We start from the raw sequence: 14,767 nt of genomic DNA on the forward strand, positions 1-14,767 counted from the left end.
GGAACAAAGATGCTGCTGAGATCGCTAGCCTCTCCCCTTTCCTCTTTCAACCCAACTGAGTTGTAATTAGGGATGGATTTTAGGTTTTAATCTCAGCTGATGTCCAAGCGCTTTCCTTCAGAGGCAGCCACCTTCTTCCCTAGGCCTGGTTCATGTCCCTCCACAATCATTTCTCTGGTGAAGCCTGCCCAGACCCGTGCTCACGTGGGTGCTGATGGAAGGAGAAGGGTATTTTTCAAGGTTTCTGCTAGGTTTTTTTCTTCTGAAATACAAGGATGTGCAATTTTTTTAGTTTCAATTTAGCATTGGAGAATTTTATAATTTAGTAATTAAAATCTCTGATAGGCTTTAGAAATTGCAGCTAATTGAATTTAATGGGAAGATGATTTTCAATTTTATTTGATTACCCGGACCCCTGGCATTGGTATTTATGGGAAAAAAATGGGAAATGTGCTGTGTGGGCTAAGATGGCATAATTGAATTAGGGCTAATCGGATTTCTTCGTCATGAATTTCACTATAATTTTCCTATAATTTTCCATTAGATATCTAGTTTACAAATATTCACAAAGAAATGAAGCTCTTTCGGAATGGAGATTGCTGGCTAACAGGATTACAGGGACGATAGCTCGGCACTGCCAGCCCGGGCTCCTTCAGTAATGCAATCGCTGCGTCTGCCTCACACTTACCGCCCGCCGCTGCTCCCCGCACCCCCTCCGGCCTACTGCCAGGGCTCCCGAGGGGCCGCAGCCACGCTTTCTCCAGGGTCTTTGCTGCCTCTTCACAGTGGTGTCCATGTGCCACTTCACTGCACACGTGTCCTCGTGCACAGCACACATGTCCCTGCCGGTGCTGTGCTGGCGCGTGTGCACGTGCAGTGTTGGCGCGTACCCGGGCTTGCTCAGAGTCACTTGTGTGCGTGCTCGCATATCCCCTGTGTCAGCACTGGTGATGTTCAGGCAGCCTCGTTGCACAAGCAGGGCTAGTCCACGTGGATGCATGCATGCTGCATCATGGGCATCTCTCTGCATGCACTCATCACTGTGTCTCATGCACAAGGGGATGCTTTGCCTTCCCTCCCTGTTGCTGTGGTGGGGATGCTGCTGTCACATCCCCGAGGAGGGGTCGCAGTCAGTCCCCACTGTATGCAGTCCAGGGTCTCCTTTCTCTGCTCTTGCTGCCCGTTTCTTACCTCCGCCATCACCTCCCCTCACTTCCCTGCTGTCACTTCTAACGAATGAGTGCCCATCCCGCCTGCTCCTTTGGGGACAGTCCCCAACATCCCTCTGTACCTGCCTCAGTGCCCCGTATGGAAGCAGGGCTGACACAGCCTCTGCCTGTGATGGGGCAGGTAGAGCAGAGCGGATAACATGCCAGGCTCCCTCTGCCTTCCCTCCTTTCTGCCTCTCACTCCTGCCCAAGCCAGGTCAAATCCAGGGTGAATTTATGGAGACCATCCCTATTCCACAGCGTCAGAGTCCTGTAAAATCCAGCCTGTGTCTCTGCCTGTCCCATCTCTGTTGCTTGCTGGGCTGCACGTTGAAAGCCTTTCCCCATCTGCTGGTGTGACCCAGCCCGTTTCAGGACACAGTTGCTGGTGGAGCGAGTCATTACCCTGGGGAGTAAGTAGGGTAGCAGCTCCTCGCTACCCAGAACCACTTGCCATCTCCATGGCATCAGGCCTTCCACATATGTCCAGAGCAGGACAGTCTCTGCTGAAACATCTGTGACAATCCAGCCCTGTCCTGGGTGCCCAGGCAGGCATCACGCCCGTGTGCTGCAGGAGCCATACACAGGACCTCCCATGTTTGTACACTTATGTGTGAACGTGTGTGTGTACCCATGACATGCGCCTCGTGTTTTTGTTTGCATCCAAGCATGTGTGTGCAGGAACACAAGCTGGCTTGCAGCTCCTCTAGACAGAAATCACCTTTTTGTTTTGCGTTTGCCCCGTGCTCTGCAGGAATGGGTCTTGCCCAGCCTGGGACCTGCCCTTGGGCAGCAGTTTCCCAGTGCCTCTGGAGGCCATTCCAGTGCCTGATGTGCCACCCTGGGGCTCAGAGGCTTTGTGGGGGCAGCTCTGGGCTGGCTCAGGGTGGCATTTGCTGGTTTTGCAGGCAGAGCGCCTGCTCTTCAGTGCCAGGTACCTTCCCTGTTGGATGCGATGTCTGGGTAGGACTATCCCCTTTGCCTCCTCGCCCTGAAATCCCCAGGCTGCACTTTTAATCGCTGTAGTAAATTGTAACTAATTGTTAGTGCATTCAAACCCCTGCCACTCCTTCCCCCTAAGTCTTCTGGGCCCCTGTGGAGCACGAGGACGTGCAGTGTACGTTCACTGCCGTATGGCCTGCTCCTGGTACAGTCATTCCCTCTGGGCAGTGGTCAAGAGATGAGCAGCATTTGGCTTCCAGCAGATGCTGGAAGCTGTGGAGTGTCTGGAAGAGCAGCAGCCACATGGTGGGGAGCTGGTGTCAAACTGAGTAACGCCAAGGAATAGTAAATGGCAGAAGCGATCCCAGCAGAGCCCCACCCGGTACACTGAGACTCAGCACAGCCGCTTTGGCAATGTTTTCTGGGCGCCATGTGCCAATAATGTGATTGAAACTGAATTGAGAAGGAAGGAGCAAAAGAGAAGGAAAGGGAAAGAAAGCACGGATTGTCTGCTCCTGCCGCCCAGGCCCCGAGGCCTCCGGGCGCCTCCCTTGACGAAACAGAAATCAAACAAAATTACAGAAATAGGGCAAGAGCATTTGCCTAATAGACTCCCCAAGCAGGAGCAGGAGGAGGAGCACAGTGCTGCCAGATCTCCAACCTGCAATCTGTGAGCCAGCGCCCTGAGCCCACATGAATCCAGAGCACGGCCCCAGGCCCCAGGGTCAGCTCCAACGAAGGAGGGAGAAACTGCCAAGAAAATGGGATAAGCATAAAAAACAAAGGTAGAAGAGACACACAAAGGGGGATGTCCCACATATCAGCGTGACTCACCCCCTGCTCAGCCCTGGCACACTGTCTGCGGGGAAAGCATTAAACTGTAATAATAATAATAAATTAATCATCCTTCCCCCTCCCATTGCACTTTTCATCTGAGGATCTCTGAGCACCTGGCAAACATTAATTACTGAGAGCTCCCGACGCCCCTGGGAGGGTGGGAAGGGACAAGGAGAGATCTCTTCACCTGCCGTGAAAGGACAGCCATGGCTGGAGCGGACAGGGCGGCTCTCACCATGGCATGGCGGCGCAGTTCAGAGCAGGATGAGGGGTGCTGCCTTCCCTTGAGTGCTCCTGGGGACTGGGGGGGTTCAGGAGCCGCTTCGTGCCGGGGCACGGTCAGAGGCAGCTTTTCCTCAGGGAGGATCCATACTCTGGAGGGATGGGTGAAGAAGGGGAGATGCTGCCCTAATGGGGGGCACAGGGGCCCCCAAAGGAGCAGAAAGCTCTACAGCCTCTGAGAAAGGGAAGAACAAACTTTTCTTGGGTAAGAAGCAAAGGAGGGAGGATGGGGAAATAAAACCTGATCCTGTGACTGGAGATCGCTGAGATAGGAAATCAGGCCTTGCCGTTGCGTCAGCTGCAGGGCGTGGACTTCACCTGAAAAAACACCTTGGCAAGTTGTTCCTGCAAGGAGGAGTGGGAGGGACAGTGGGAAGTCTGTGGAGGGGATCCTCTGGGTGTGTTTAGGTTGTGTGTGTGGGTTCATGTGTGTCATGGTGTATGGATATGTGTGTATTTGAATGTGAGTGAGCACAGAGTATCATTTTCTTTGTCGGAGTGCATATGCATGTTGTGTGTGTGTGCTGGGATGGGAGGGGTGGAGAACATTTGTATACTGATGTGTGAGCGTGCTCAGCTTGGTGCATGTAGAAGAACAGGTATGTTTAGAGAGTCTGTGTGGCTGCATATGTGCAGTGACACATCCATGTTATAGCGTGTGTTCCCCCGCATGAGGAGTATGAGATACAGCTGGGGCCGCTCTCTTAGGGAACAGTGGCGGTGAGCAGAACTCCCACTGCTTAAATACGAAGTTTGTAGGAGAAGTGAAAATGGAGAAATCTGGGTGATGTGAGGTGCAGTGAACTTATGGGATCCGTCAGCAACCTCACACCTGGAAGAAAGCGTTGGGTCCAAACTGAGCTATTACAAAGCCAGAGATGAACCAGCACAAACGTTTCTGGTGCTGTCCATCGCTTCCCAGGGTAGGATATTCCCTGGCAGGTGCTGTAGCATCTGACTCAGGCACAAGGACCAGGGCAGGCTCTGACGAGGATTGTGGGTGATGTTGGCTGGGCTGGTGTCTGTATTGGGGCCGAGTGAAATGCAGATAGGCAGGATTTTAAAGGCAGCACCAGGTGAAAGTGCTGGTCAGAGCCAATGGCATGGTTAGAAACCAGCAGGGGAAGTCGGGGCAATGCTGATGATGTTTTGCCCATCACTCTTCAAGCAGTAGCGTGCCTGCACCAGGTGGGAAGGGGAGCCCCATGCAAGGGCTCGGTTCGGGAGCACTGCTTGGCTGGGCAGCACCCGGGGCAGGGCATGCCTGCCTCCTGCCTGACACTACTGTCCCCACCCTGCTTCCTGGCCCGGAGGGTCCCCGGGTGGCTCCGTTTCACTAGACTTTGTTTAGATCTTTTCTGGGAGAAGCCAGAATACTTGTGGTTTTCACAAATGACTCCCTTCTCCTCTTCCTTCGCTCTGCCCTCTGGCCTGGTACGCTGCCTGTACGTTTTTACGCATGCAAATGCAGCGCTTGCTGGGATGATGAGTTGCAGTTGCACTGTTGGGTCTCTGGGCTCAGGACACTCTCTGGGTGCAGCGTGTCCTGGTGCGCAGAACCAAACAGACCTGGGCTCCTTCCAGCCGTGTGACTAACCTGTCTGGCCACTTTTGGCGAGTCACTTCCCTTGCTAGTGCCTCAGTTTCCCCATCTGTGCAGTGGGGTAATGATGCTGGCCTCCTTTGAAAAGCACATTAAGTTCTGCTTATAAAAAGGATTTAAGAGCTGGTGAGTTCATGGACTGCTCCCCAGCCCTAGTGAGGAGCCCTGCTCTGCCAAAATCCACGGAGCCGAACATAGTGTGTTCACAAAAACAGCCTACAACCTGCTCAAAATACCTATTTAATCAGGTAAATAATCTGCTCGTTTGTTTTAAAGAAAGAGGCTTATATCTGTGTTTACCCAACACGCCTCTTAGAACCTCCCTCGCATTCTTTGCTACTTAGAAAAATAAAGCAACAAAAAATGAGGAAATTTTGCTGCAAAAGAAAAACCACCCCTCCTGTGGGCCAAGCGCTCCCGCGGCAGAGCAGCGCTGGCTTCCTGTGGGGCATTGGGCAAGATGCTTTAACGTCCAGGATTGTGACACCGGCCACCGCGGGCCCAGACACCCAGCGCTGCCGGGCCGCCACCGGCGACGGGTACCCCACGGGCTCCCGCCCTCCTCGGTGCCGTGCCCCGTACCGCACGGCCGAGGCGGGACACGCGTGGGACCTGTCCCCCCTGCCCCTGCCCGAGGGCTGGGGGTCCTGCCGGGCCCGGTCCCCGGCGCGGCTCGCCTGCGCCCCGCAGTTTGCCCCGCGCCGGCGGCTCCTTCCCCGCCTGCTCCGGCGCTCCCGCGGCCACTCGTGGGTCCCGCGCTCCCCGCCGGCGGAGCCAGCGCCGCCCGCCCGCTCCCGCGGCCGCGGGGCAGGTGGCGGCGGCAGCCGGCGGCGATGGGAGCGGGGCACCGCGGCCGCCTCGGTCGGGCCGGTCCCGGCGGGCAGCCCGCGGCCCTGCGTGCCAGCGCGCCCCGAGTGTGGGGCTTCCCCGCGCTCCTTCCTCGGCCGGGCCGGGGCCGCCGCTGGGTGCGCGGGGGCCGGAGCCGCCCGAGGTGACCCCGCCGCCGCCGCCGCGCTCCGGTCCGGCCCGGCCCGGCCCGCTGCGGCCCCAGCCGCGCACCTGCCCCCGGCGGCGGGCCCGGCGCGGAGGCGTGTCCTCCGGCTGCCAGTCACCGCCCCCCGCGGCGGCCGGCGCCCGCCCCCGGCCCCGCTGCCAAAGTGACTCGGGGAGGACCGGCACGGCAATGACATCAGTGCTTTAAACAACTTGTTATTCGGGAGCAATCAGCTGCAATTAGGTATTAATTAAGTATTATGAAAGTTGATTATTTAAGTGAATTCGGCTTTCGTCTCTCCGACTATGGTAAGTACAGCACAATTGTCCTTTTCCTGCCCCCAGCCCCCCGCTCGGCGGAGCCCCCGGTCGGTGCCGGTGCCCCCCGCGCCGAGCGGCGCCGAGCGGTGCGCTCCCTGCCCCGGTCGCCCCGCCGCGCGTCTCGTCCCCTCCGCCGCCGCGGGGCCGGGCGCTGCGGGCAGTTCCTCCGGGACCCGGTGCCCGGGGCCGCCGCCGCGCCGAAACTTTTCCCGGCGCCGAGGCGGGTGCGCGGGTGCGGGGCGGCGCAAGGGGCTCCCGGGCCGGGCCGAGCGGGGCGCGGGGGCGGCACCAGGTGCTGCCCGGGGCTCGCAGCCTCTTTCACTTTTCTTTCACTTGTTTTACGGAAGTTGGCTTCCTCTCCCACCGCCGCTCCGGCCCCGCTCTCCCCGGCCCTGCCGGAGGCGGGCGGCGAGGTGAGCCGGGGGCTCCGCTCCGCTGGGTCCTTCCCGGCAGCGCGGCGGCCCCCGCGGGCCGGGCCGGGCGGGCGGGCGGCGGGGTGAGGCGCGGGCTGGCCGGGAGAGGATGCGGAGGGGAAGTTTATGGGGGTTTTGAAATGATTCTGCGTTTATATTTGTTGTAAGTTGTGTGGGTTCTTTTCTCTTTCATTTCTTTCCCCTTCTGAGCTCTGGCGTCTCGTTGGTAAAGGTTGCTTGTCAGGTTCCTGAGCTGTCTAAATGAAAAGGAATTTAATTTATTTGGGACAAGGCAGTGTCAGATGAAGAGGCTGCTTATTACATTTAATGAGTATTTTTTTTTTTTCAACCTGGGCATATCTGGGATGGGTTTGTTTTTGTCCTTCCATGTGAGGTATATGAGACCTCCCCCACACCTTCACATCTCGTAGGGAGGAGGAACGGTGGCCAGACTGGGGCAATGTTTTGGTTTTAGATTACAGGCCCCAGTATTGGGACTGGGTGTGTTTTTGGTTGTAGCTTTTTGTGGTGCGTCCACTGGTTTTTGATCAGGTGTCAGGATGGGGAGCAGGGTCTGGCCTGGTGGTGGGCTGGGCTGGTGCGTGGGCTGAGCTGGGTGTGGTGGCGGACAGGGGTCCATCAGGCTGAGGCGTGATTGCAGCCAGGGTCTCAGGGGCTCGATGTGCTGGTGGGTTTTCCAGCCCTTGGCCAGTCTGGGGCAGGGTCTCGTTTAGATTTCACAAAGTGGGCAAATTCGGAGTTCGGTAGGAATCCCTTGGGCCATGTTACCTCCCTCTTTGTGACCCGGTCCCACCACTTTGGCCCCGTACCTGCTAATACAACCATACTTGCTCCTCCAAAATGATGTAAACCATTCCCTCCCGTTTAAAAACTAAATGGCAGCAATGGGCCAAACAGGCCTGTGCTGGCGATCCGCCACGGTCCAGGTAATTGGTGCCGGAGCATATGTGTATGTGTGTGTGTTGGCTTTTTTTAATAAGGAGTAAGATGGTAATAAACTGGTTGATGATTGACTGGGTCTGAACTATGTACTCTGATATTTTGATTGAGAGGATAATTTTGTCGTCGTTTATTTCATTTATTTATTTATTTCTATCATTGATATCAGGAACCAAGCGGCTCAGGAACTGCTTCCACCCGCAAGCGTGACGCGCCAGCTCTGGTTGGGTCCAGCCGTGGGCGTGTAGCTGCCTCCCTTCTAGATCAAGGAGCTGGGAGGCTGCGTGGGCAGCCCAGGAGTTAAGGATGTGGTGAAACTGCAGGAGGGCAAATGCTTTAAAGAGCAATAAACAGTGATTTACCCCTGATCTCCATCTCCAGGAGCTGTGGCGGCGCAGAGATGGGATCTGCAGGCAGCTGCCCGGGTGTTCCCGGCCGGGCTTGGCCCCAAGGCAGGCAGGGCTGTGCCCCTGCCCGGGGAGACAGTGCCCCCTGCCGGCTGGAGCCCTGCCCGCTGGCCAATGGGCTCCTGTGCCGGGCCCCCGCCCCTGCCCGGCCCACCCAGCCCTGATCCCCCAAAAAGGGACTGCGAAACCAACACCTTCCCCCCAGAAGGGACCCTCCTTCTTCTCGGGAGTGTCGAGGGTGCTCGGCCTTCCTGCCACTGCGCCCAAGTAACACGTGGGTTTCGGTGCTTGGGTATGGGAACCCAGGGCCGCAGTAAGCCATGGAAATGAGGATCTGGGAGATCTGTTTAAGTCAGCATTACGGTCTGTGTGTGGGTGAACCCGTCTTGTCATGATCTCGGGGCAAAGACCTGCCCCATAATCACCACCTCTAACCCTTATCTACTTGGGCCAGCTTATCTCCCTCAGTCGCTGCCTCTTGAATTCTCTCCAAGCCCTCAGGCTGTGGCTCCCCGGAGGCAGTGCCTGAAGGCTGCTGCCAGCTGGCAGAGGCAAGTCCAGAGGGGTTTCTTTCCCAGAGGGACTCAGTATGTGGGGTCTGACAGTCTGCTCTTGCTGAGGGCTTTCTCAGCTCAATCAATCCTTGCATGGACCTTCTAGGGCCAGAAGCGTTCATAGTGGTTAAGGGCTGGAAAGAATTCATGGACTGAGTCTATCTGCCCAGGATCACACAAGTTGTTCCCTACACGTGACTTTCTGCAAGTCTGGTTGTAAATATCTTGAGTGACTAGGCACCTGTCACTTCCTTCGGGAAACTGTTCCCCAGCCTAATTATCCTTGGTATGAGATTACAGGAACTGATCTCAGAATGGGGACCAAGAAACCTATGGTAAATGGGTGGAGAAACACCTAATTTCCCACTCAAAGGGTCATTTTGTGACTTTGTTTTGTCAAATCACTGTTGTTGTTTGAAACACCCAGTGGATAGGAACACCTTCTCTGGGCTGGTGCCAACTCTGTTTGTTTGTTTGGCAGTACCGATTTTTGGAGAGACACTGGTTCAGTCAAGGTTGGTATCATTCCTGTGCTGAGCTCAAGGTCTGCAGAAGGTTCACAGGCAGTTTGTTTGGGTGTTCGGGTCACTTTCCAGTAGTCCTATGAGATGCTTGTTGGGTGGAAAGCATTCAAGTGCACTGCTTAAGCCTACCTAGTGAAGACTCTTCCTTGGGAGAAGGGTTTACCCAGGCAGGGATTAACCTTCTCATCATGGTGTTAAACAGGGCCCAGCTATTACTTGAAGAGCGTGCTTCAAAGCCGGTTGAAGTCCGTAGGAGTGTTTCTACTGGTTTGGCGCTATAGAGCGATAACTCACAGAAAGACCAGAAAATTGATCCCTGAGATAATAAACTTCTGTTTCCCCGCCTGCACCCTGTCTGCTGGGTCCTATTCCTTCTAAACCAGGTCTGCTGCCAACAGAGTGGGGTCTGCTAATGTGTGCAGGTACTGCATCCTTCTGCTGTGAAACGCAGAGTCTGAGAGGGGGAGAGGTAACGTGTACTAAAACCGGCTGTGAATGATACAGATACCTTGGCTGGAAGGGATCAAGTGTTTAATACGTAGCTTCCATATCATCAGTTTCTGTTTTCCTGGACTATTTATGCTTCCATTCTGAGTCCTCCTTGCCACTATTGGAAAGGACTATCTGAGCTGGGAATTTATTTCAGGGCTTTTGCCTGTGCAGCCTTGTTTGTCCCACTTCCCATGCTGCCAGAGCGCTCGGCTGCCCTCACAGCAAGAGCCTTTGTGGCCACTTTGACTCTCCCTCTAACTTCAAATCATACCTCTAGGCTGCTGCGTAGCCTACAATTTAGGTTTCCCTCTGAAAAGTTGGTTGAAAGTATCTGGAAAGTAATGAAAAGTCCTGTGGGAGGGAAGACAAGCATTGCCTGTGCTGCATCTCCCACCTCCACCTGGGCTCCTTCCCTCCCTCCCAGGGTTTGAAGATGCGGCCGTTCCCAGGGTTTTGAGAGCTCAGGTGCCACCCAGGGCTCAGCTCCCAGAAGTGCTGACATTGCAGAGGCCACGCTAGCCAATCCAGCTGGGGTTTGGGAGAACCAATGTCCTCATCCTCAACTGCACTTTGCAAAGCAAAGAGGGGGCAGAGGAGGCTTGGCTGGAAACAGGGGAGGGGCAGAACCTACAGCCAAAAGTCCCATGCGGCACTGTCTCCTCCCCTCCGGTTCAATGCGGACTGGATCAATTTGGACGTCTTCAGCAATAAAAAATGCCGATGTCGTCCTAATTCACCAGGCCCCGAGATGACAGCAAATTTACATTTTTTAATTAAACTAGCAGCCAGTTTTTATGAGAGGGGGCTGGGTTATGCAAATCAAATGGTTGTGTACGAAAGATTAGGAGAGTTTGGGAATAAATTCCACAAATGCTAATAAAAAAGAGAGAAAATGAGAGGGGGGAGAGAGAGGGACATTGTTCCATTAGCCCCTTTTAGACTGATTTCCCTAGGGAGAAAGCAATGGGGGGTGAGAGATGGAGGCGGCTTTCAGAGACAGGTAAAATCCATTTTGAGGATTGAGAGCCCCTTGGACCAGGACCTTGTTGCTCCCTGTTTCCTCTCGCAGGGGAGACGGAGGCAGTCATCAGTAGCAAAAGAAAAACTTGCTAGCTTCTAATCCCCATTCCTGCTTGACCAGTGATCTTACAGGCTGGGGCTAGGGAGCTGCCCTGGGTGACTGCAGCCTGGTTGAGGACATAGAGGGGGTGCACTACTTAGCCAGAGGGGCACAGGTGGGTCAAGGGCCAGGCCAGGTTACGATGGTGTTGCAGAAGGGTGGACCTGGCAGGGTGACAGAACAGTCCCTGGATGGGCAAAGCCCAGACTCCGGCCACAAGTGGGTACTGAAGGGGCTACACAGAGCTATTCCAGATGGGGACCATCTTCGGACTGACAGATGGAACACAGAGCAGGGCCAGTGGCTGGGATCGGTACCCTGGGGCTTCCCCCTCTCTTTTGTGCAGCTTTTGCTGGTGGGCTCCCGGTCCCTGGCAGGAGCTTGCTGGTTAGGCAGACTAATACCAATCGCAGTTGTGGGGCTGGGCTGCTGTTCCACACAAGCAGAGGCTTCGTCTGTGGAGCAGAGTGCGTTTTGGAGAGGGATGATGATGCTTTTCCCTCCCCCAAACTGTAGACCCCCTTGTTGCCCATCCATAGGGCTCTCAGTGGCTGAGTCCAGCTGTCAACTTCTTTTCCCAGTGGGTTAACCTGGCACCAGCCTTCTCCCCTCTTTCTCAAGAGACTTCCCGTCGTCTTTCTTCATGTGGTGATTCCAGAAAATAAAAGTTTGTCAAGCCTTTTCAAGAACAAATAGTTACAGTGAACCAAAAACATGCACTTCACTTGTGTAAAATATGTTCTTGTTTAAATTTCCCAAAGAATTCTGAGTTCTCACTGCGTTTGGGAGTTAGGTGTGGTGGCCAGTTACTGAAGCAATTGTTTGCTCTGCCATGGAGAAACACAACCAGAAAATTTCTGGAGGCTGGGAAACTGCTTAAAGCTTCCAGTCCTAAGGCAGTTTCATGCTCAGAATAAAAGCTGAACAACCCGGGTAGGTTGGCAAGAGAGAGCAAGGGGTGGAGAGAAGGAGATACAAGGAAAAAGGATGGGAAGACTAAAGTCACTGGGTGCACTTTATGGCAATCCCCTGAGGATTTGGTGCCTCACTAGAGAATTTTGCCACCCATTCCTGGTTTTGGGGTGTGAAATGATGATTCACCTACATGCACATGTTTTGCTTTGGTGAGGTGACATTTTAGCAGAGGCTCTTGTGAAATCAGTAAAAACACCAAGCTATGCTGGAGCATTTCTGGAGGTGTTCCCCACACCCAACACCTACGTCCCCGTCACCCTGTCCTGCACATGCACATCTGCCCCAGACACTTGCCCACCTCCATGCTTCCGGACACTCACGTGCCCTGTGTTGGTGGTGTGCTGAACTTCGTGTTCTCCAAGTTGCTTTCTCAGACATCGCCTTCCTCTGCACTCTGGTTCTGTGCGCTTGCATCATCGTGGCAATGGGTAGATCTCTCTTAGCAGCCAGAGGAGATCAGTATGGTCTGTGCCCTGTGTGTTGGGTGTCCCCATGCTCCCACCACTGCTGCAGTGCGTCTCCCACCGTTCCCGCTGCTGGGGGGGAATGCTGGCTTTGGTGGCAGGCTTGGGTCTGCAGCCACAGGCAGGCAGTTGTACAGGGGATTTTTGTAATGCGAGTTTCTGAGCTGAACTAGGGCCAAGTTCAGCCTAAATCTAACAAAGAGAGCTCCAGAACAGGTCTGTGAGACATGGCAGAGTCTGAGGATTTGGTGTGGGATGAATAACTCCTAATCTATAAAGTGGGCATAATCATACTCCCCTGTGCAGCCCAGAGCCAGGGCTGGGCGCTTCAGTGATGGAGATAAGTGAATGAGGCCTGGCTGCTGTCCATGGATGGGTGCGGGGGTTGGGCAGGAGCGCTCCTCCCTCCAGCCGGGGTGTGGTGGCTGGGGTGTGGGAGAGCTGAGCCCGCTCCCGCTTCCCCGGAGCTCCTGCGCCTGCCTGACCTGTGGCACCCTTGATGTCCTGGCAGCTGCACCAGTGGCTGCTGGCTGCGAGCACCCGTGGGTCCACAGCAGGTTGTCGTGGACCTGCAAGGGGGGCTCTCCAGGACCTGGGCAGGGAGGTGCAGAGCTCCAGCTGGGTGTTTCTGTTGTAATGCCATGGTGTCAGCTCCTCTCCTGAGGCTGGCTGGGCCAGGGCAGAGCAGAGGAAGAACCAGGAACTTTTAGCTTCCATACATGGGAAACTGTCAAAAGCCAGGTAGCAACACCAGCTTTTGTCTGGTATTTCCAGAAAAACCCGGCAGGACCTGGCATCCCAGGGCATAATTTATTATGGAAAAATAAAATAATAAAGTCCCAATCCCTTTGAGGCTTGAGTCATAGAAGCATCTTCTCATTAAAGCAGCTCCACCTCTCTGCATGGTGTTTGCCAGCACAGTGCCTGTATGAATCCACTCCCTGAGCCGGCCTGCCCAGGGCAGCCCTCCTCCTCCTCGCTGCCTGCGCTTCCCCAGTACACCTCTCCTCCAGCACCCCTTACCCTATCTGGAGGAGCATGAGCAGTTCCACATGTCAAGCCAACTTCTCCCCAGGCCTCCCTTCTTCGGGCCCGGGGGGATGTTTTGTTGGCATGTTTTGTAGACAAATGTCTTCATCTTTTCACCCACCTTCCACCCCCTGTGATATCAAGTTCTCTGGGCACGGCCCTGGCTCCCACATCCCCCTCTCCCTGCCACGTGGTGTGGAGGTGTGTGTGCTATCTTTCCTTGGCTTGAAGTTCTCTTCCAAGTGGCCCTCCGCAAGCAGAGAAAGGAGAGGAAGATGCTCCTGGAGTAATTACCATCTGCATGTCCTGAAGGCAGGCAGCAGATGTTAGCAGAGGAGGACTGGGTTGGAAGAGGGTGAGGGAACAGAGGCTGGGGAGAGAGGGTCTGATTTTTCTTCTTGATTGCATATGAATATTCTTAACAGAAGCTCAGTAGGACAAGAATGACAGTTTTGCAAAGTTGATCCATGTGCTTGGAAACTTTCAGAGAAAGCTCCTTTGCTTGCTCTTGCTGTGTTTTCAGTAATTCACTCTTGCTTTTCTCAGCCCTTTTCTATAGTGCACTATTTAACTCTTCTTGCTAAATAGCTTTCCTTTATGTCCTCCTTCCTTTCCTTATTCCCACAGTCCCATCGCTCTTTGTCACCCTCCCGGACTTCCCATTCTGCCTTTGATTCTGTCTTGGTTTTCCTTTCCTTCCCCCCCCCCCTCCACCTCCCTTCCATTATCTTACTCTCTTTATTTTTCATTTCCCCATTTGTCTGTGGGCTGATATTCAGATGAGCAAACTTCTTCCAGTTAAAGGAGGTCATGAATATTAGGATTTTTCTATCAAACAATGAAATATGGCTCAAATTACTCTAAAGAATAGGGCCCTTTTCATAAACCACCTGCTGGTTTTTTTGAAAGAAAGCACAACCACTCGTCTGTGTGCTTCAAGCAGTTGTCTCTCATCTCCACCTCGCCAAACTTTGCCATTCCAATTTCTTCTTCTGAATTTGTTGCTCTTGGTGGAGTAAGTCTGCTCTTCCCAGACTGCCAGCACCCAATGAGTCTGGGTTTGGACAGGTTGGGACAGGACGGTGATTCTGGCAGGATCCTCACTACTTTGAATGATGGTTTGTGATTGTGCTTTTTTGATTGTGGTGTGCTTATTTTGGGGTTTTATTTTTGTTTTCAACAACATTTTGGTTTGAAACTCATTACCTCTCAGCTTGACTGGGAGAGGGATCTCATATTCAGATGTTAGCCCCCAGCGGAGCATGGAGACACACAGACACCCCTGCCCTTCTCCTGATCTTGCTGGTGTGGACCAACCCTCTCCCTGGGTCATGAGGAGGGCTGTGGTGGAGGTGTTCTGCTCAGGCCTGGACACCAGCCTGGGACTGTGGTCATATACTCGCGGCTTTCACGGTAAGCCGCTGTGTGTGCCGAGGCTGAGCTGAGCTCTCCTTCCAAACTGATCTGTCAGGGCTGATTTTAGTACACCCCGGCTCACCGCTGAGGCTGAGAGTTGAATTTGTCTGGCTGTTCCCAGTGAGGTGAGGGCTGTGTCTGCAGCACCCCAAGAAAGAAGTTAAAATAGATCTGTTCTGGAGATGAGTCCCTGAGCCAGGCAGGTCCCTGCTGCGGGGAGCAGGGTC

At 54.4% G+C, this 14,767-nt stretch overlaps 1 protein-coding gene across 5 annotated transcripts in view; it reads left to right on the forward strand.

Annotated features, from left to right (window-relative positions):
* The window catches only part of CASZ1 (castor zinc finger 1), a 211,974-nt gene that overhangs the window by 107,642 nt on the left and 89,565 nt on the right, over nt 1-14,767 (forward strand). For 2 of the 5 annotated variants that reach the window (XM_076356419.1, XM_076356420.1), the window contains exon 1: nt 6,045-6,174. The exons of 2 other annotated variants lie outside the window; for them this stretch is intronic. In XM_076356419.1, coding sequence (XP_076212534.1) covers nt 6,126-6,174 — 49 coding nt within the window. In that variant the 5' untranslated portion in view covers nt 6,045-6,125. Of the gene's footprint in view, nt 1-6,044; nt 6,175-6,576; nt 6,600-14,767 lie in introns of those variants that run through there. One more of the 5 variants, XM_076356424.1, reaches the window with a different exon arrangement.

This window comes from Aptenodytes patagonicus, chromosome 19 (assembly GCF_965638725.1).
Source record: "Aptenodytes patagonicus chromosome 19, bAptPat1.pri.cur, whole genome shotgun sequence".
Classification (NCBI taxonomy): Eukaryota; Metazoa; Chordata; class Aves; order Sphenisciformes; family Spheniscidae; genus Aptenodytes; species Aptenodytes patagonicus.